The 22,179-nt window shown below is 41.1% G+C and overlaps 1 protein-coding gene across 2 annotated transcripts in view; it reads left to right on the top strand.

Annotated features, from left to right (window-relative positions):
- The first annotated feature begins 974 nt into the window (after positions 1 to 974).
- SH3BGRL2 (SH3 domain binding glutamate rich protein like 2) overlaps positions 975 to 22,179 on the top strand; it is a 37,829-nt gene continuing 16,624 nt past the window's right edge. For both annotated transcript variants that reach the window (XR_013225895.1, XM_077306086.1), the window contains exons 1-2: positions 975 to 1,370; positions 17,908 to 18,093. Coding sequence is in view for 1 of the 2 variants with exons in the window: in XM_077306086.1 (XP_077162201.1) it covers positions 990 to 1,370; positions 17,908 to 18,093 (567 nt within the window). In the remaining variant the exon portion in view is untranslated. The remainder of the gene's footprint in view (positions 1,371 to 17,907; positions 18,094 to 22,179) is intronic.

Raw genomic sequence — 22,179 nt, 5'->3', positions numbered from 1 at the left:
ATGCAGGCCTTCCTATAACCTTGATTTGGAAATTACACCTGGTCCAGAATGTGACTGCCCAGGTCCTTACCAGGACCCCATGGAGAACCCATATTTGACCAGTCCTCCAGTAGCCACACTACCTGCCAGTGGAATTCTGGATCAAGTTTAAGGTGCTGCATGGTCTGGAACCTGTACACCTGAGGGGCTGCATCTCTGAGTATGTCCCCCCAAAAGCTCTTTGCTCAGCAAACACCGACTTGCTAGTGGTCCTCGGTCCCAAAGAAGTGCAACTGGCCTCAATTGGAACCAAGGCTTTTTGAGCTGCCCACAGAGATCCAAGCCCTTTTGGAACCGGCAGTTTCGAAGGGCCTGTAAAACCAGCACTCTTCCACCAAGCATATGGTTGAGGCCGAACATCAATGAATGGCCTGCACTTTACTCCTTCCATCTGAACCTGGGGACTGTAACTTAATCTAGAGCTGTCAACTCAGGTTCTAGGAGTTTCTGTGGCAAAGTGGTTTGCCTCATCTTGTTAGGATTTTTAAGTTATTTGTAATGGGTATTTATATCTGTAGTAACATTTGTATCTGATTTTAATGATGTCAGCCACCCCAAGATCATTGTTGGATAGGGACAGCCTAAAAATGTAAAAAATAAAACAAACGAATATCCTTAAACTACAGCATCTCTGATTACAGCATATCTCCAGACTAGTGACCATTTCCTCTGGAGAAAATGGATGTGGGGTGGTGGTCAGCTGTAGGGAATTGCAACCCACCGAGGTCTCTCTCCTTCCCAGGTGCCAACCCCAAACCTCCAGCAGTTCCCCAACCTAGATCTGGCGACCCTGCCTTAAACCAATGAGAGATTATTTGGAAAAGCGACAGTGTTCTCTGTTTGAGCCTGTCTCTTCAGCTCGGAAGTGTCTCCACACTAACAAGGCTGAGCTTTCGGATTTCCCCTCCTGCAGCGGGTAGACAAACAGTCTGCCAGTCGGTCTCTTCGAAATGGTGTTTATTTGGGGTTTGGCCATTTCATACACCGATAGGGACCGCGGCACTACAGTTCCCGGGAATCCTTGCGCGCCCTTCCCTTCCTGGCTTTTATCTTCTGAATCCTGCCGTGTGTTGATGCCAGATCCTGCCTGTCGGTGTGCCGCTTGGCTGCAGTTCAGCGGCGGAGGCGAAAGGGCTTGTGGCGGAGGAGCCGAAGCCCGGGCGCGCTGCGCCAGGAAGGAAGCAACCCTTGCCCCTGGGGCGAAGCTGTCGGAGCGCCAGGTCCGACTCCAGGCACGCTTCGAAGCACTCCGGCAGAGCGCATGCAGGCAGCGAGAGGCAGGAACGATGGTCATTCGGGTGTTCATCGCGTCTTCCTCGGGCTCCGTGGCGGTGAGTGCAAAAATTGGAAGGAAAAAAAAGACGGGGAGGGTGGCGGGGAGCGGCAAAACGCGGCAATGGGCAGACGCGGACGGAGGGCAACCGGAGCGCGAGTCGAGGTCTGCGCTGCGACACACACAAGCCACCTCTGGCTGGACATGCCCTGCAGGGGTTCAGTGGGAAGGGAAGCGCCGAGGATAAAGGGGGGGGGGGATTTTTGTCCGTCAGAGAAAGGCAAATAGCGAGGAATGGAGCCGGCGGCCGTCTACGGAAGGAACGAGGCTTGTGGCACGGGGGTTCCTAGCTCCCCACGCTGCGCGGCATATAGGTCAGCCCCATCCTTTGGGGGTACCGTTCCCCGTTGGGCTGGCCTGGAGTGCGGGGGACTGTTACTGACCACGGTGTTGGTGGTGCCGCTAACATGATGGCGAGCGACCTGGACTCTTCGCTCGCCTGGTTTTGATCCGGAAAGGAGAGCGGCGGGAAAGACCTCGTTGGTGGGTTGCACCTTTTCCAAAAGGTTAAGACCGCAAGGATAATGGCTGCGTTAGTGATTTTTCTTGACGACATCTGAATGACTAAAAAGCACAACAAACCCAACGCGTGAGTGGTTCACGACGTCGTTCAGGTTGTGTTAGCAGAACAAGTTTGGGAAACGACTGAAAGTGCTCATCTGCAAGCATATATTTAGACGGCCATCCGTACTTGGGTGTAAACCTCATTCGGCTGAAACGTACTTCTGAAAAAAATGTGATCACGTCAAGTCAAAATATATTACATGCTTCACTTTAAGCAACAAATGTAATAAGTCCATTGCAAAATAATAAAAATAAAAATCCATTGATTGCCTGTATGTTTCCAGACTAAATTGGAGATATTGGAGTTCTTTGTGGTCTTAGTCCACAGGACTGATCACTATTTTCTCTGCAACTCCCTTGTCTGCAGGACTGGGTATTCAGATTTTTAGTGGTTCTACTGTTTATTAATGTGTTTCCTGTTCTATAGAAGTCTTTCCCTGAACTGGCTATATGTTTTGGAATAAGCTCCTGATTTGGGATCCTGACTCCATTGTACCTTTTCTTTATAAAGTTGTCAGTTTTTCTGACTCGTGTGTCATTTTACTTGGGTCTTCCCTGAATTTGGTTTGATTGATATTATAAATTGTAATTTATTATGCTTTTGTCACTGTTTTCTGAGTTGAGACAATATAGCATTGAGAAACAGCTTATAATCATATTTAAACAAATAATAATATATATATATTTTAAAAAGCCTATAGCATTCTCTTGGTAAAATTAAAATTTGCCTGCAACCTGAGATTTCTACAAATGACAGTTCTTCTGTGTAGGCACTTTATATGCAACTATTGATCTAAATGTACTCTTAAGAGGTATTGCTGAGCTATTCTTTAATAATTATTACTTATAAAGGTAGTGAGTTTTGAACTTAGTATTTTGTAGAAAAAGCAATCTGGAATTGAATCCAGAGAATTGTGATGGGAGTTTCATGTACAGAACCGATTGTCACTGTTTCTCCCAGTCATCTTCATCCATTTTCCTGACATCATCTTAAAAAGCTGACTCAGAGAGTCACTGAACCCTTGGGAACATTGTGGGATGAAGATACAGCTTAGTGGAAAATCTTTGGAAGTCTTAGACCCCTTTTGTTTATATAAGAACAACTTTGGATCCAGGCCCATGTCTCTACACACCTTCTGGAATATTTACACTGGGTACATGGAACACCTTTAGCTAGGCAGTATTTTCATTCATTCACAAAGTACAAGCCGAACCTGTATGCTGATACAATTTGGCATGTAGTGTACTTAGTGTTCAGTAGCTACGTGCTAGCAGCCAATAACAACTCATTATCCATTTCAGGAGGTCTCTGAGTAAATAGAAAATCTTTTTAGAATGTGCACAATACTCAGTCATTGAACATTTATAATAGAAGCTTTTCTTCACGATAACTGAGTCAGTTCCTGGCAGTCAATTTACACTGCAGTAATGTAATATTTCCTCTTTGTCAGATATGTCAGCTAAACAACAGTAGGGATGGATAGTTACAGTTCAGATCAGCACATATTTGGATGGATTTTTTATTGTAATTTGTGACTCAGCCATCCTCTTTGGTTCCAAGTATACCTCCCAATGTGTGGGTAATGGAAGTACACATATTTCCATATTCTTAATGAAGCAGATTTGTGCCCTATCTGGTCAGCACTGGCACATAGATTAGTTTACTGGTCAGATACTGACAGCTGACTTGCTCAATTGACTTCCTAATACTCGACAGTGTCAAGCATTATCAGACATTCCATGAGACCAGCAGTGATGCTGTACAGGTGGCAACTCACCTTTTTATGTCATTATGGTGGTGAGGGGGTTGCTTACCCCCCTAGTTCCATGGCAGCTGGGGACAATCTGAACAACAAAGAAAACTTTCATTTTGGCCACCTTCTACAACTCATGGCATTTTCAAACTGACATTTAATTTTAAATAGCTGCTATTATTTTTATTTTAATTTCATTTAAAAACATAGTGACCGCAGGGTTAAAGACCAAAGAGAATTTTTCAAAGTGAATTGTTCCCATTTATAGATGTCTTATAATGAAGAGTTATAACAACATTAATTATGATCATCTTAAAATGTAATTGCCTTGTTTCACAATTGTAGTTAATTGACTCAGTTTAAGTATTGAAGATTATTGTGTTCTTTTAATATAGTTAATATTTGGCTTATATATTTTACTGTATCTAAAAATACTGGGTCAGTTTACTGACTTTTGTGAGCAGTAAAATGACCAAGCTATCTGCCAATGAAAATTGTTTGTACTAATAAATTGCTAAACCAGATCAACTATGTCTAGGATCAGAGATTTTGCCTTCTAGGTATTATTATTATATTAGCATCTGTGGAAAAGTTCCTTTTATTTGTGGAAATTGGAAGCACTACAGTGATCCAAGGTGCCTACTAGATGAAAGCATCCATTGTTTCTGTAAACTCTGGAAGTTAATGTTGTGTGGATGCTAGATAATAAGGAGATTGCAGTGTATCCATTTCCGGCATGCAGCACTTGTCTCAACTCAGTAATTAAATTGTGGAATTCACTTCCAGAAAATGTGATTATGGCAACGAGCATTGATGGCTTTAAAGCAGTTATACAGAGTAATAGAGGATATGTCCATCAATAGCTATTAGCCATGATGTTTATAGGAAACCTTCATATTCCAAGACAGGAAACCGTTGAACACTAGAACTAAAAGGCAATATTAGATGGCCTGTTCTTTTGTTTCTTGTCTGTTGGTCCTGCAGAACCAGGGTGCTAGAATAGATGGACCACTAGTCTGATCCATTCATAGAGACAACGAATAACTGTGAAACAGGATTCATAGTGGTGTTAGCTTCATAAAAAGTAGTTATTATTGCAAAGTTTGTTACAAGTTCTCACCAGCCCTGGTCTAAAATACTGTCTGGGAGGTGACTTAACAGAGAGGTTATGGAGTAGCTGCCATGTGCCATGTCAGTCTTGGTGCCAGACCCCTGGGCTGCAGTTGTACTCCTGGTTACTACTCCTCCCTACTGGTATGTTTGTTTTTTGCCTAGTCCTTTGTTGTAGAGAGCCCAGATTTGTTATAGTAATGTCTTATTGCTTGTTCTTATTCAGAATGCTGTGTAGTGGCTGTGTTGCTGTTTTGACACCTGGGTGCTATACCAGACAAACTAATTCTGCTTCTAATGGGTCCACTGTGGGAACAGACTTTCCCCTGTGTTTGGAGGGGTGGTTGTCAGAGTTTCATATAATCATAGAATCATAGAGTTTATATCTTTCCTGGCCCTTCTGGGCATCTGCATCTTCAACAATAATTTTGCCTGTACTATGCCCCCTGCTTTCCCCTCAATGAAGACTGACTAAGTAAGGCTGTTAGTGGAAGAGTGGCCCTGTTTTGTACAGTTCTTTGAATGAGCTGCACTTACATCCGATTGAAATCAGTGATATTTAAACACTATCTTATTTGGTTTTCTATACAGAAAATAATAATATAGCTGATATATATAACATTACCTATCTTAAATTGCAGTTTGGTTTGATTTGTATGTTTTATTCCAGCAAATTCACAACTTATGAAAGCAAGAGAACGTAAACTGATTTTCAGCTGAAACAAAGTATAACTGTAAGCTGTAGCCATATCCAGATGGCATTACACATCTCTGTACATGTCAGCCACAAGCACAGCTTGTTTACTGTGCCAGTGTGCTCCATCCCTCCCCCCCTTTCCTTTTACCCTCATGCATGGAATGCAACGGAAAGTTTCCTGGTCCTGAAAACCTGTCAAAACTCAGTTTTCTGCCTTATCTGAATATAGATGTCTGGGCCAACTGTAACTTGTTACCTCCTCATCAACTTGGATTTGACACTCCTACTAGAATGAATGAATAGTATCAGATTATTGTGCATCTTCTTGCTATGTGCTGTGAAATTGTGGCAGGGGATAGATTTCTGGCTAACTCTGCATTTCCCACCTCCAGAAAACACAAGCAGCGCTATGTTTTGCTTGCCTGATCCTAAAAAGACCATGGAGACTTTGCAGAAGATTTTATTTTACCTTTGACAATGTAACTTTGTGGTCACACTGCAATGCAGACCATGCCATTAAAAAAATTACTTGGAGCGGGAAATGAGAGGGGAGGGTGGGTGTGAGGGCAGGATAATGCTGCACCTTTCCCCCTACATATGGGCTTGCCTCTGGTTGCTCACTGGTTGCTCACGGATGGGATGTGAGATAAAAAGTGGCAAATCCACATTTTGCAATTTTCCTCATCCTGAGGCAAATCTGGGCAAAATGTGAGCCAGTCTTGGGATGCAGGTGATGTCATGGGAAGGGGGCTCTAAAACCCATCAGCAACCAGGGGCAGATTCATCGTGTGGAAACAGTCTAAATGAAGGGTAGATTAATGGAATAATTATTTTCTAAGAAGTTTTCAGGTTTGCTGAAAACCTACTAGGAGTCTTGTCGCCAGCATTGCAGGAAGAACCAAAAGGACAATTATTCAACACAGGTTAGACATGAAGTATGAAACCTGCACTTTTTCTGTCATCTCTTCCCCCGCCTGCCTGGTGAATCACTCAAGAAAAGAACTCAAATGCCCATAGCTAAAATAGCTAAAGCTATTTTTCCCATAATGTACTATAATATGAATGAATTTTGTACTCTATTAATAGCCCTCCCTTATTAGCAAGTTGCGGTAGGATCCTCTGCACAGAAAACGCAAGAATAAGAACAAACTGTACAAGAAGGAGACAGGATGTAGATAATTTTCTCCCTTGCCCAACAGTGTAGGGCCATTTTTTAAAGCGTATTTTACTCCACCTGCTGCCATTTGTAGCTAAACATATGAATCATTCTTACTCATGGCATCACAGCCAACGTGAATGGAACAGAACAAACTGACTGAACTTATTGTCATAGTTCACCTCCCTACAGTAGATGGATGAGAATTGTTGTCTTAGTAAAATTGATATGTAGAAATATAAAAATCCAAATAAATAAATAAATGTAGGGCAGGGCTGATTTATCCATGTAGCACATGTAGTAGGTCCTATGGACCCTCCACTTCTAGAAGCCCTACGCTATGCCTCCTCCCCGCCCCCGGATCAGGGCTGTAGCCTGTCTCCCCCATTTCTCCTCTTTAAGGACACTCAGAGTGACACCCTTTTCCACTGTGGGGAGTCACTCTGCCTCCAGTCCCACAGCAATTGTACTTTGCTAGGGCCCCACAGATTCTTAAACTGGCCCTGGTGCTATGGACCCCGCAAATCCTTAAACCACTCCTGGAGAATTAAGACTATTTATCTCAAACAATACCCATCCAATAACTTTCTCCCCACACCCTGATAAGCCTCTAGCGACTATACTAAGCTGCTGCAACTGACACCCATTATGAAAAAAACACCCATCATCTTTCTTTGTTTCCCTACAAACAGCTAGTTAACAAAAAGAGAAGAAAGGATGTCTGCCACCCCCAGGGTCCTGTGCAGCATTACTGTGCAACAACAGAAATCAACTATTCATTTGTCCAGTTGTCATGGGTCTCCAGTGCCTTTCTGAAGTATAACCAGGCCAGATTTACCTAACGTGGAAATGTTGTGGCTTATTAACATGTTATTAACATGAGTTAGAAGGAGTATGCACATTACTTCCATTCTGCAGTCACTTCCTTGGCTGCCCATCAGCTACCCAGTTGTTCAAAGTATTGACTATCATTCACAAAGCCCTTCATAGTGTCGTGCTGTATATCTGCAAGACCACCTTTCCCCCATACTCCACCATGGCATCTACACTCATCTGCACCTTTTGCAGGTGCCATACAGAAAATCAGCAAAACCCACTGCCAATACACTTATATTCCCTGTTGTGCTCCCTATCCCTTTTATGGAATGGCCTGCCTGAGGAGGTCAGGAAGGCTCCTATTCTGCTGGCAGCCTAAAAACTATACAGAACTGAATTGTTTGGGAGGGCATTTTTAAACAAGCATCAGGACCACACTATAATGCAGAATTCCTCGAATTTTTATTGTGTTAAGAAACCCCTGAAACATTCTTCAGGCTTCAAGAACTCCCAGAAGTGGTGTGATCATGCAGAATATGGACGGCAGCATAGCTGTGTACATGCCCACGAAACCCTGGCTGAGAAAGCCTGTTATAATGGAATGGTTCAGAAAGATCCATTGATGAAGGAAAAGGTACAATGGACTATACAACTGGGTATAGTAGATACTATCCATTGTGGTAGGTATTATCCTAGTATACCATTTTTGCTTTGTTTAAGATGTGATGGTATAGTCAGTTGCAACTTTGTGTCAGCTTTTTGCATGGTTTCAAACGAATACAATCCTAATCCTACAACATTGTTTACTGGAGGTCCCATCCTGTTGATTGTATTGAATTACACTTCGTAATGTACCTTGAGTCTCTGTGAGAAAGGTGGACTATAAATAATATAAATAAATACAAATGAATATTGGCCCATGTGCTAACTGTACTAATTCCTGTATCCCAAGATGAATGCATGTAGATGTTGTAGTTTTTGAGCCATAGTCAGGGATACAATTCGAGAGATCATATATGCTTGTCTATTGACCTATAGCTCTTGAAGTTTGTGATTTTTTAGTACTGGGATATATGGGAGCTAAAGGAGCTCCTTATCATGGTCTCTCTCTCCCCCCAGCAAAAAAAATAATAATAAAGAGGTTGGGAATATCTTTGGATCACTACTTGAAATCTGGGTTTCTCCCCTGTTCCAGGTGTTTAATGTGTATCTGTCTGTCTAGTGCAGGGGTAGTCAAACTGCGGCCCTCCAGATGTCCATGGACTACAATTCCCAGGAGCCCCCTGCCAGCATTCGCTGGCAGGGGGCTCCTGGGAATTGTAGTCCATGGACATCTGGAGGGCCGCAGTTTGACTACCCCTGGTCTAGTGCATTTTTATACTGCCTTCCCTTGTGGCTCAGGGAGGTTTACAACATGGCTCAATATATATAGCTCCAGAGTACAAATGAGATACAAGAAGCTTCAAAAGTTAGATTTGATAAACTGTAACATTTTAAACATTTAACCATTTAACAACTTGAACATTTAACTGTAACTTAATTTAACACATTGTCTGGCTGAGGATTGCCCTGCAATGTAAACAGTGGGCATGTCTGATTTGGGGGAGGGGGGTTCTGGTGGGCCCAGTAAATGTCAACAGCTCATTGACCCCAACCAAAAGCTTGGTGGAAGAGCTCAGTTTTGCCAGCCCTGTGGAATCATGCTAGCTCTGGCAGGTATGTTGCTAGAAATGCAAGCCAAAAGGACCAGCTCATGACTTGTATCTTACTTTTTTCACATGCACACTGTAGCTACAACTTTTTAAAAACATTTGATTGCAGCTATTCCCTGCTTGCCCTTCCTTGTAGGCATGGATTTGTTTGTGTCATTTAAGAGACTGGAAAACTTAACAGGAGTAATTAGTAGTTTATGAAGATAGCACAATTGAAATTAAACACCTTTGTGTAGACTATGAGAACTAGTTTGTAACAATTGCTTTTGTGGCAAAAACAACAACAACAATGAAATGACAGATGCCAAGAAAGATAGGCTCCTCTTAACCTTGTTAAACACTCAGCCAACACCATTTGGGAGAGAGGGAGGAGAGGTACTGAATCTAAATATGCTTTTCTACCTTTTGAACACAGTATGCAGGCTCTCAGAAAACACAGCACCAAGCATATATTTGACAGAGAGGAGGTTGTGGGAGGAGACCTTTTGTAACGACAACACCGTCTTTCACACAAAATTGTCTGTATCAAAGCTTCAGGTGGCATCAACTCTTTGATTTTTGTACTGCTTCTTTTCAGCATTAAAATGGATGAATTTGCTTATTTTCTGTGTCTTTGAACAAGAAATGTCTAGTATAACAATGGCAAAGAATCCCACTGGCTTTCCCTGCCTTCTGGTTGCTAACAGAACATTCTTGGGAAAAGGCACTCATCCCTTGTCTTCAGGTAATCAGCGGAAGTTTTGATTAGTATGATAAAGACGTAATAATTCATCCTTGGTTTTAGCAAAATTAGTGTGCTGAAGGTTCTCACTTATCACTTCTTGTAACCATGGAGGGAGGAAGTACCCATGCTTGGCATGTTCTGTTTCTACTTGTCAGGTTCTTAACAGACTTTGCATATCCAAACTGCATCAGGCTTCAGCCCACTCTTGTTAGATATCTGCTGATCTGTGCTTTGGGTCTAATCCTCCGAATGGCTTTTGCTCTGGCATGCAGAAATACTAGTACTGTGTTTTCTACTAGTGGATAAGCCAGTTGTCCCAGCTGAAAAGGGAATATGAATTGTGCCTGTGAAAGATAACAATTCATGGCATTCTTTTTTTGCTCAATGATATTTATCTTGGTTCAGTGGAACTAACAATTCTTTAGCAACTGATTAACTAATCTGAGCTGCTCCATAAATGTTCATGGTTTGTTTATTTGTTTTATTAAGAGGGAACCTTTGCCCTCCTGCCTAGCTTTCATACCTGGTCTGAAAAGATTCTTCTTTCTCTGGTTCCCCCTCCCCCCCATTAAAGACACTGAAAGGGAAAAAACAACAACATTTGTTAGTTCAAAATGGTATACGATATTCCTTTTTTGACCTTTCTACTACTTTGGTTCCCTGCCTAGGGCTGCCAGCTTTGGGTTGATGAGTACCTAAAGGTTTTGGGGGATGGAGCCTGGGGAGGGCAGGGTTTGGGGAGGAAAGAGACCTCAGCAGGGCATCATTCCACCCACCAAAGCAGTCCTTTTCTCCAGGATAACTGATATTTGTAATATAGAGATTAATTGTAAAGGGGGGGGGGGGAAGAGACCTTTAGGTGCTACCTGGAAGTTGGCAACTCTGTATCACAGACCTATGATGCCCCCCCAATAGACCTATGATGAGTTCTGGTCACCATATCTCAAAAAGGACATCACAAAGCTGGGAAAAGGACAGGTGAGGGCAACCTTTTTCAGCAATAGGTCTAGAAGCACTCTTTCTACCTGTCTTATTTGTTTCTTACCAACAAAATTCAGACACAGTCCTATACTTATGCAAGATCCCTTCATGGTTTGTATTTCTCAGGAATCTCTTTTGCATCTTTGGGCTCTCATTCCCAAAGAGCTCTGACTTTCTCTTGTAGAAAATAGCTGCTTTGGAGGGTGGACTCTATGGCCTGCTGAGGCCTCTGACTTCCCCAGGATGAAACCTCCAGATCCCCAGGAATTTCCCAACCCAGAGTTTCTGAACCCTGTGTGTAAAATGGCATCTGACTTCCCTGGTTCATGTTCTGTGGTTCTCAGTTCACTGCCAAATCTCTTTCTGTTTATTCATCTACTCCACCTTTGGGCTCATATACTGCTTCTGTCTGTCTGTCTTAATGAAATTTATGCATTGTAGATTAAAAGTATGTACTGCACCATTTGAAACAATTATATACATTCCTTGTATTGTGTACTCATACCAGAAAGACAGGATTCCGCTCCTTGCCACATCAGCATGTACTGAAAGATGTGAGTATACGTCACCACACTTGATCTGATGTGTGAAACAGCCCTTTTATTCCAGTACCTGAGTTTTGCCCCAGATCTCAACCCATCTCTTTCATTCTCAGACTCTTTGTCTCCTTAATGCAATCCGCCTAAACTGTTCTTCCTATATAAGGTCACAAGAAGAGCCTTGCTGGACCAAACAATGGTCCATTTAGACCAGCATCGTGTCCCACACTGGCCAGTCAGTTACTTTGGAGGACAAACAACAGGGCATAGAGGCTGAGGCCTTCCCCTGATGTTGCCTCCTGGCACTGTGATTCAGAGGTTGACTGCCTCTAAATGTGGAGGTTTATCTTTCCTCATCGTGGGGGAAGGTACTCCAGCCCCCTAATGGTCTTGGTTGTCCTCACCTGTCTTTTTCCAGCTTTGTGATGTCCTGTTTGAGATATGGTGACCAGAACTGCACGTAGTATTCCAAATGAGGCCACATCATAGGTCTACTGCGGGGCATTATAATATTGGCTATTCTATTTTGAATCCCATTCCTAATAATCTGAAATAGAGTTTGCTTTTTCACTGCTGCAGCACATTGGGTTCATACTCATGGTCTATCCAGTTATGACCCTAAAACCTTTCCCCCTCTCAGTTTCAGCAAGTTCAGGCCCCATTAGCCTGTATTTGAAGCTGGGATTTTTTTTGTCCCATTGTGCATCATCTTATACTTCCACCACTGAACATTGTTTGCCCAATCTGTGAAGATCCTCTTGGAGTTCTATATAGTTAGCCTTAATTTTCACCATTCTGAATAATTTTGTGTCATCTGCAGACTTGGCCTCTATACTAGTCATCCCTACTTGCTTCCCTGCATTGTGAGACCTGTCTGCTTATTCCTACTCTTTGCTTCCTGTCACTTAATCCATTTTTAAGAGAGCCCATCATTTTATCCCATGACTGCTAAGTTTATTCAGGAGTCTTTGGTGAGGTCCTTGTCAAATCCCTTTGAAAGTCCAAGTATATAATGTCTTCTGGATCACTGTTATCTACGTGCTTGTTTACTTTCCCAAAGAACTCCCAGAGGTTTGTGAGTCAGGAATTACCTTTGCAGCAGCCCTGCTGATTTTTTTCCAGCAGGCTTTGATACTCTGTGCTTAATAATTCTATCTTTGATTAGTTTCTACTAATTTGCTTGGGACAGACATTCAGCCGCCTGTATATTCTTGGTTCCTTTCTGGAGCTCTGTTTAAAAATGTTTTCAGGTATAGTGATAATTGATCTAATAACCTGTATATGTAACCGGTCTCACATCTGAGTTCCTAAAAACTCCTAGGTGTATGTTATCAGGACCTGGAGACTTATCGTTTTTTAAATTTCACCAGTAGGTCTAGAACTTCGTCTCTCATCACCTCAGTTTGACTCAGTTCTTCAGATTCCCACCCTGAAAATAGTGTCTGTGGCATGGGTACATTACCCCCCACTTTTCACAGTGATCATAGAAGCAAAAACTTCATTGTGCTTCACTGCCATCTTTCCATTTTCCTTTAGCAGTCCCTTTATTTCTTGGTGAACCAGGCTCAACTGCTGCTGTGACTTGTTTCCTGATTTGGATATATTTAAAGAAATGTTTATTGTTCTCTCTTGATGTTTTTAGCAGCCTGCTCCTCAAAATCTTTTTGCTTGCCTAATATTGACTTATATTTATTTTGCCTATGTGGCACCTTTTGCCCAATTCTGTTGGGCAGACCTTCCACTTTTTGAAAGAAGCCGCTTTACTTGGGTTCCTTGACTTGGGTTGTTAATCACACAGGCATTCTTTTAGACTTGGCAGTGCCTTTCCTAATCTGTGGAATATATTCTAACTGGGCTTCAATTACCATGGTTTTAAATAGCTTTCAAACATCCTCGAAAGATTTGACTTTCCATTTCAGCTTCTTTTTAACTATTTCCCTTGTTGTTGTTGTTAGGTGCGAAGTCATATCTGACCCATCGCAACCCCATGGACAATGATCCTCCAGGCCTTACTGTCTTCTACCATTCCCCGGAGTCCCTTATTTCCCTTATTTTTGTAAAAGTTCCACTTTTGAAATCAAATGTTACTGTTTTGGACGCTATGTGTAACTGTGCATTGACATGAATGCTGAACTTAATAGCATTGTGGTCACTGTTCTCATATGGTGAAATAACATTCACAACTCTCACCAAATCTTGTAATCTGATCAGAATGAAGTCCAAGATCACTACTGCTCTGGTTGGCTTTGTGACCAACTGTTCCAGTGTAGTCATTTATGATGTTTAGGGTTCTCATTTCTACAGCATGACTCAAGCACAGTCAATGAGAGGGTGGCTAAAGCTTTCCAGCTTTGCTTACCTCTCTTATTTCATTCTCCATCTCAAGAACAGCCTCAAGGGTACATCCTCCTTTAAAATAACTCTTAGGGCCTAGTATTTCTAGCCATATTTCTGTTGGAGAGTTAATTCTTCTGATGTTTTCTAACTTATTTGATTATATGGCATCTTGTGATGTACAATGAAACACCTCCACTAATCTGCCCTTTCCTGTCCTGCCTGTAGAGCTTATTCCCAGGAATGGCGGATTTTCTCCATTCTGCCATGTTTCTGAGACACCCACTATGTCACTGAACTTCGTATCATTGCCTCAAGCAAACACACACTTGCCCTCTTTGTCTCTTGCACAAATCCCAAGCTGTTGGGAACATTATTTGAAGACCCCACAGGGATCTTGTGTGTGTTTTTTATAGGAACAGCCCTGTGTACTTTTTATCCTGCTCTTTATTAAGGTCCTCAGAGTGGCATATGTGATTTTCTCTTTCACATTTTATATTACCAGAACAGCCCAGTGAAGTAATTTAGTATGAATATGAGTGTGATTTTTTACACATATGATAGTATTATGATACAGTGGCATCTTTTGTGATATGATAACTGGATCACTGTTATTAGCTTTTGAAATGAATATGTGCAAAGCCACTGAGTTTGCTTTATTTAATCAATGGTACAGTTTATTCTAAAACAGTATCAGACTATTGCCTTATGTCTATTGACAAAAGTGAGGTTGGTCTTTGCAAAAGTATGGAAACTGAGAACTAAGTTGAATAAACTCCTAATTCTCAATGTGGCCAAATCTGTAGTTACTTAAATACTGACACTGGAGCCATGAACAAACAAGACAGATATTTCTACAGATTTGAACTGGCGACTTCCTCAGGAATAATTATGCTAACATTTTGAAAGGTTGCAAGTAGCCACGTTGGTTGGCAGACAACTAGAAGAACAAAAGTTATATAATATATTTTATTAGACCCAACTGAAATATTATAAAATTGTGCATAACAAAATGGCATGCAAACTTTTGAATCTAAAACTCTTTGTTAGGCAGGATGTTCAGTTTGTAATAAGCCAAATGAACAGTAGTTTCAGGACGTGGTGGCACAAAGTATGTGACTGTAGTCATGAAAACAGAATGTGCTGCAAGCTAAACTGAAATGAGTTTAGATGTTGTTGAATTTAGAACAAGTTCATTATCACTCTGAATGTGAAACACAGCACTTGGGCAAAAAGTGCCTTAAAGGAGGCCCACCACACCCCTCTTAAATCAGGGAGAAGTAGATTAATGCATTTCAGTAGGAGAAGAGTCAGTAGATGCCAAAAAGTGTACATAGTGAATGGAGGACAAGCAGTCCCCTAAGTACCATTTTAAGTATAGTCTTTCTGCATTTGGAGCATAAAGTTGGTATTTCCCCAAAGTGCTAACACTGTATTTATGCATATATATAGTCATTAGGTCAATAAGAATGTTGGGTGATGAATCTGAGTACAGTAAATAGAACATTGTCTAGGAGCTTCCTTTTCTAGTTTCTTCTTGGAATTACCTGTTTGTAAACAAATCAATAGGTACAAACTTAAATGGACTACGGGGAATGGTAGAGGACAGGAAGGCCTTTAGGATCATTGTCCATGGGGTCGCGATGAGTCAGTCACGACTTCGCACCTAACAACAAAACAAATCAAAGACATATACTGATAATTCTAGATATGAATATGGCTCCTCCCATTTAAATTCACATCTATGTTTTAAGTACCCTTTTGGCTTACCATGTAATGCATTTCACATTCCGCCTTTATATTTCTGCAGATTGCTGGTGTTAGAAGAAAACGAAACAGATTGTAGAGTCTCATGCAATATGCTTTATGGATGCCTTGCTGCAAATAGACCTGCCTTTTGTGTTCATCTTGTGTCTTAATAATTGTTGTATGCATGTATACACATTGTGCTCTTTGCAGCTGACCTCACTAAAAGCCCTTTCACATTTGCAGTTTGTAAAAAAAAGAGATTAAGGAAGTATTCATACAGGTTTTATTGGCCAACTCTTAAACTGCAGAAATATTGCACTATTTATGGTAGGAAATGGACATATTTCACTACTAACTTGAAAGAGCATAGAATTCCAAAGAGCAATCTCTATATTAAAGACACAGATTGCTGATCTCTGAAAACTGCCTATGTGTAGGAAGTCCTCTTGGTTTGTTTACAAAAATTAACCTCCAACTGCTGAAGGAAAGTGTTTTTATAATTGGAGAACATATTGCTTGATACTCCCATCCTTCTTCCCACATCCCAAATGCTGAAAAAGTAATGCATTCCAAACAATTGAACATCTGCCATGAGAAGTGAGCATCTCTCTGATGCGTAGAAGGAAGCAGTTGCTATGGCCACTGGCTCGTGGACTGCTTTTCTTGAATTGTCAATATGGTCTTCCTGTTAGAGTCTGTTCTGTGTTGAGTTTGGTAAATGATGTTAGAGTGGCCACTCTTCAAGTGAAGCCAGGAAATTTCCTGGAATTCAGATCTCTAGACTACAGAGATCAGTTCACTTGGAGAAAGTGGCTGCTTTGGAGACTGAACTCCATATCATTATACTCCACTGAAGTCCTTCCCCATTCCTAAACCTTGCCCTTCCCTGGCTTCATCTCCCTCATTCTCCAGGAATTGTTTGAATGATGTGTTTTTGATTGGTTTTAATTATTTTTAAGTTTTGTTAAGTTATGTGTGGTTTTAAAAATTATTATCTGTTAGCTGCCTTAATGGCACCGATTAGGGCAGAACACAGATTATTGGCTACTCTGTGCTCTGGTCAGGATTCCGAGAGGAAATATTTCTGTCAAAGTGCTATTCTATGTCTTGGGGCTTGGGCGTTACTTTGCCTTTGTTCTGCTACCTCAGCTCAGGACTTCTGTCACCACAGGCCCTGGAGGACTATTGACCTGTGTTCACATCCTGCCTGGCAGCAGGGGCTATGCTACTACTATCCGTAGGGGGATTCCTTGCCCCTAGTTGCTGCTGCTCTTCCACTGATCAGCTGGTTGGGGGGGGGGTGGCTTAGGCCAATGATGCAGTATTATTGCCAGTAATGCAGTGATGTTGTTTCAGGCACATTGAGAGTAATGTCAGCCATGCACAGGATGTTCTGGTATTTGAGCAAAAACTCTATGAATGCCCGAATACCAGAGTGTCCCTGCATTTCCAGCATTGCAATTATGCCCCTTATGGTGCACACTGGAATTGACATTGCCACATTTCCACTGTTGCTGTCTTGCCATCCTAGGCCTCATTGTCAGTAAGTTGTCCTGCCAGTTGCCAGGAAGGACCTAGCAACCCTACTTGGCAGAGGCCTAGTGGCAAGGTGCAGGATTTGGCAAGGACCATTATCAGCAGGTGCCTCTATAGTACCAGGTTTCCTTGGTTTCTCTGGTCTTCCTCAGCCACCAGCTTTGGCTCCTCAGTCTCCTTCCCTGAAGAGACTGCATCACTGGGTTGGTCAAAGACGGTTATGTAGCGTCAGTTCTAATAGCACAGGTTTCAGGCTAGATTGTTTGCCAAGGCAATGTGCTCTCAAATTCCCTGTTTTATTTTTCATAGTTCTTTTATGCTTTGGATTTTTATTGTCTTGATTTTAAGGATTCCGTGGTCTTTAATGAATTTCTGTAATGATTTCTTTAATGATTTCATGGTCTTGTTATTTTTATCTTTTTTGTTTTTTAAGCTGCTTTGAACCAGTCTGAAGAGGTATCATATAATTTTTTTAATTAAATAAGTGAAATAATTCTTTTTCCAAGGACCACAGGTGGACATGCAAGAATTGGCTTCCAAAGATATCTAAAAGGCCTAGAAACTGTAGGAATCTTTGGACTTGTGTTCATGGAAAAATGGGAAATGTTTATTTTGGGGCTGTGAAACCATTATGCAACACTGGTACAGCTGGAAACATCCTTAGATAAAGGTACATTTGCCTTTAAACATATTGTTTGGATTCTTGATGAGAAAAGGCATGACATCTGTCGTAAAAACATTCACCTCTTAGAGAATAATTGAACTGCGTATGGTCAATTTAGCCTTGTTGACATGACTTTTCTTTCACATTGTCTTAGCAACAGCTGCTTTTGTACTGATTTTGTTCTTTATCATTTTCCTAGATTAAGAAGAGACAGCAAGACATTGTACGATTTCTGGAAGCCAACAAGATTGAGTTTGAAGAGGTGGATATCACCATGTCAGAAGACCAAAGACACTGGATGTATAAGCATATTCCTCAAGACAAGCAGCCTGCACAAGGCAATCCATTGCCACCCCAGATTTTTAGCGATGATCAGTACTGTGGAGTAAGTAACTTCATGGTACTGCTTCACTGCTTATGTTAAATGAACAAAAAGGGGGTGGGAGAGAGGATTTAACCCAGACCTGACCAGGTTGCCCTCTTCCGTCCCTCACACACAGGATTTTCCCTCTTGTCTCCTATCTTGCCTAGCAGAACTGTTGTCTATTTTCTTCTTATTTGTTTATCTATGGCTGGCCCAGCCTCAGAGAACTGAGGTCAGAGACAATATCACCTTCTTATATTCTGCTTTTGAAATGGCATACAAGAGGTTTGTAAAAGTACAAAATGTTTTATTTAAGTTAAATAAGGGGAGGAAGGACAGTGAGAATCAGGTGTAGGATGTATGAGGTGAACAGATAATAAAACTGGAATAACTTTGTATTAACACAAACACCAGATAACTTGTTACTAACAAGTAATCTCCAGTATCCTTCTCTTTACACAAACTATGGGCCACTCCTTTCTTTAAGAGTTATTTTTCCTCTTTGACTTGACAGAACTCACTTACCTGTACTAAAAGGTATTTTCCTTCTTAACTTGGTAGGGATTACTTCTCTTTTCTAGAATCTATTTCCCTTTTCTTTTTGCTTAAATGAGGATCCTCTTTGATCTACTCACTCTCTTAGCTTCCTTCCCAGTTCACAGTCAGTGCTGAGTATTTTTTATGACATGTTTATTGCTGCTAACTTAGGTTGAAGGCCAAATATGAAAACAAGGAATACAGCATGCTAATGGGCAGGTAGCTTAATTAGCTGCGTGTTGTCTACTTAATGCAAATACTTCTGCAATTGGATCTGAAACAGGCCTGTTTTCTAGTGTCAGGTGGATGGGTGGGTACATGGATGCACACGCTCTTTGCATCCTTGCAGCTGTAGTTGCATTCTGTTGGAAATGATTTTATAGTGTGGCAAATCTATCTCTAGGATTAAGCTGCATACTAATTTAATTATACATTGGTCTGATTGCAGAAACCTTGTAGAAAATTGAATTTCCACATTACAATCACTACCACTGTTGTTATCTTATGGCTCTAGAATAGCCTTTCTCAACCTTTTTACAATTGAGAAACCCCTGAAACATTCTTCAAGCTTCAATATAGCCAGAAGTGGTATAATTGTGCAGAATATGGTCAGGAAGCATAGCTGTGTACATGTCCACCTAGGGCCTCTCCCCTTCCCACCCCCTTCTGGCCCATCATTGGCCTTTTTGGGAGGGGTAGGTAGGTCAGCATGACAATATATGGCCATGCTGACCATTTATGACCATTTATCTCCTGATAAATGTTTTAATTTTTTTTTAATGAATTAACTCCCACCCATTCAGGAAACCCTTCCAGGGCCATAAAGAAACCTCAGTGTTTCATGAAACCTTGGTTGATAAACCCTGCTCTAGAATTATTATTATTATTATTATTATTATTATTATTATTATTATTATTATTATTATTATTATTATTATTAATTTCCCACCACTCTCAGAACTGGCTCGTAGCGGGTTACAACAGTTCATTAATAAACCCCCCAATAAAATTCCCATTAAAATTAAAAGCAGGACATAAAATTTCAAGATATGAGTAAAAGACATGGTGGTAAAAATCAACTATCTATCCCCCCATAATAACATTCAATGGGGGAGTGGCAAGAGGGAACCATAACCTGATGCCAATAGGTGATCCTGGAGTGCTGTTGCCTACTGTTGCTGCAGCTATGCATTCAGAGGGTGTTTCTGTTTTAGGATAAGGTAATTTGTTGTGGTGGTTTACAATGAAAATAGCAGTGTTTCCTAGTCAAACAACTGTTTTGCATGCAGACCATACACAGACATTTAATTGTTAATTTAAATTAATAGAGTGGAAACTCAGTAGGAGAAAGGGTTAGAAACCAGGTATCTTTGTGCCCCCAAGCCCATCACAAAATGTACATGCAGTGTTTGATAGTTTGGGGAAGGGAGAGTGCGCAGAGCAGTTGCTCATCCAAAGTGACAGCAGTGCTTCCTTGCTTGCTTTGAAGTGAGTCATGATGGAAGCCCAGGTTACAATTGTTGCCTACTAGGCTTTTGACCATCTACACCTGGTGTGGCAGAGCACACCTTACTTGACGTCACCTGATCTGGCCCCTGTGATCCATGCAACAATCACCTCCAGGTTCGTTATATCTGATCCAGAAATTTCAACTGGTCCAGAATGCAGCTGCTTGGGTCCTTACAAGAATCAGGTAGAGAGCACATATTTGACCAGCTGCATTGGCTCCAAATTGAAAACCAAATCAGGTTCAAGATAAATATATTTTGGCACAAGCAGATGTAATCATAAGAAATGTTTACCTGAAAATGGCCTGTTGGACAAGACCAATGGGCCATTTGGTTCAGCATCCTGAATTGCACAGTAGTCAAACCAGTTACTCTGGAAAGCAAAAACAAGTCACAGGGACCAAGGGCTTCCCCAGTGTTGCCACTGGTATTCAGAAGTTTCCTTGCTCTGCCTGTGGAGATTCTTTTTAATCATCATGTCTAGTAGCCACTAGCAGACCTAAATGAATCTGTCTTATTCACTTTTAAAGCTGTCTATGCCTGTGGCCATCACTAAATCCTCCTGCAGCGAAGTCCACATTTTACTTATTGACTCAAATGATCCATATTGAGGCTCCATAAAGTGGAATTAATTTCACATTATGCACATGCAAATCCCCTGGGCTATATTTGCCTTCCTTGGAATAGGAAAAGCATTTGATTGTGTCAGAGGGTTTAATCTTCTCTTTATTATAAATTTAGAATGGAATTGCCAGTTGATGAGGATCAAAAACTACAACCAGATATGAAAATTAGGCGACTTGTTCTAGTTCAGTTATCCACACCATAGAGGTAATTTTCTGTTTTAGAGATGATCATAGCAGTTGATTTTGAATAGTTAAACTTAAATTCTTCAGATTTACAGCATTTGGAAAAACGGCCTAGGAGCCTTTTCAACTGAACTTGACTATGAGGCACGAGGATATCGTCTTCTCCATAAAAGAGTAGATTTAGTGCCTTTGAAAATACACATGGACTATGGAATTTTACTGAAAGGTCATTGAAATACAAATTGAGAAGTAAGGTGCTAAGACAGTTCTGTTTTTGAGGGAATTCACTAGAGGCTTAACTGGTTTGGCTGCATTTTAATACGTGCACTTCTAAGCCATGCATTGATTTTAGTTTTGTTAATAGACTCATGCTTTCATGCTTTGCATCCTTGTTGCTTCCTGCATTGCTAGTAGCCTAAGGTTTAAAGAAATATGATGGGATATATGTATTTTAGATAACAAAATCAGAGTTCATTTGGCACCTGTAAGATCAACAAAGATGTATCCAAGGTGTGAGCTTTTGAGTACAAGCACTATTTTAGATAAGTGAGCAGATAGAAATGCCCTGATATTATTTAATGTCACAGCTGCTTTAGAAGTGTTCTGATATGATACTTCATTTAGGTTATCTTATTTTGTTCAGTCTGCTTTAATCCCTTTACAGTTGGCTTATTCTCTGTGTGATTATCCTTAATGAGTAGTTGAGCTTTGAAAACCGGTGAGAATGGCAGTCCCAGTGTTGTGACATTATGGATCAGGGATGATCTTAATCTGATTTGCAAAGTATTACTATTTTATGTCTCTGAAAGTTTGTCAAGCTCTCCCTTCTGGTTAGAACACCTGTTTGCAATGAAGTCAATGCTTGGTATGCCTCTGAATGCAGCTATTTTGAAGGTTTCTCACAGTTTGTTTAACCTTTAGAGGTGATTGTGTGTGAACAAACCTCCTGCTTGAATGGGGGAAAATGCTTTCAAGTTCATACTTTTGGTTTGTAGCAGGGGTAGTCGCTGGCAGGGGCTCATGGGAATTGTAGTCCATGGACATCTGGAGGGCCACAGTTTGACTACCCCTAGTTTGTAGGGTTTGCATGAAGATAGCTGTAGAATGTTCGACCAAAATTGAAACCAAATTCAAAGAGAGAACTCCTGCTTGCATAACTTTGTGTGCAAGTGGAAGCAGAGATACTGCTGCAGTACCTACCTATTAGTACAGCACTATGTGAGTTCTTGTAAAACAAGTACAAGCATTGTGCT

This window comes from Paroedura picta, chromosome 1, assembly GCF_049243985.1.
Source record: "Paroedura picta isolate Pp20150507F chromosome 1, Ppicta_v3.0, whole genome shotgun sequence".
Classification (NCBI taxonomy): Eukaryota; Metazoa; Chordata; class Lepidosauria; order Squamata; family Gekkonidae; genus Paroedura; species Paroedura picta.
This window is presented reverse-complemented; position numbering and strand designations above follow the sequence as displayed.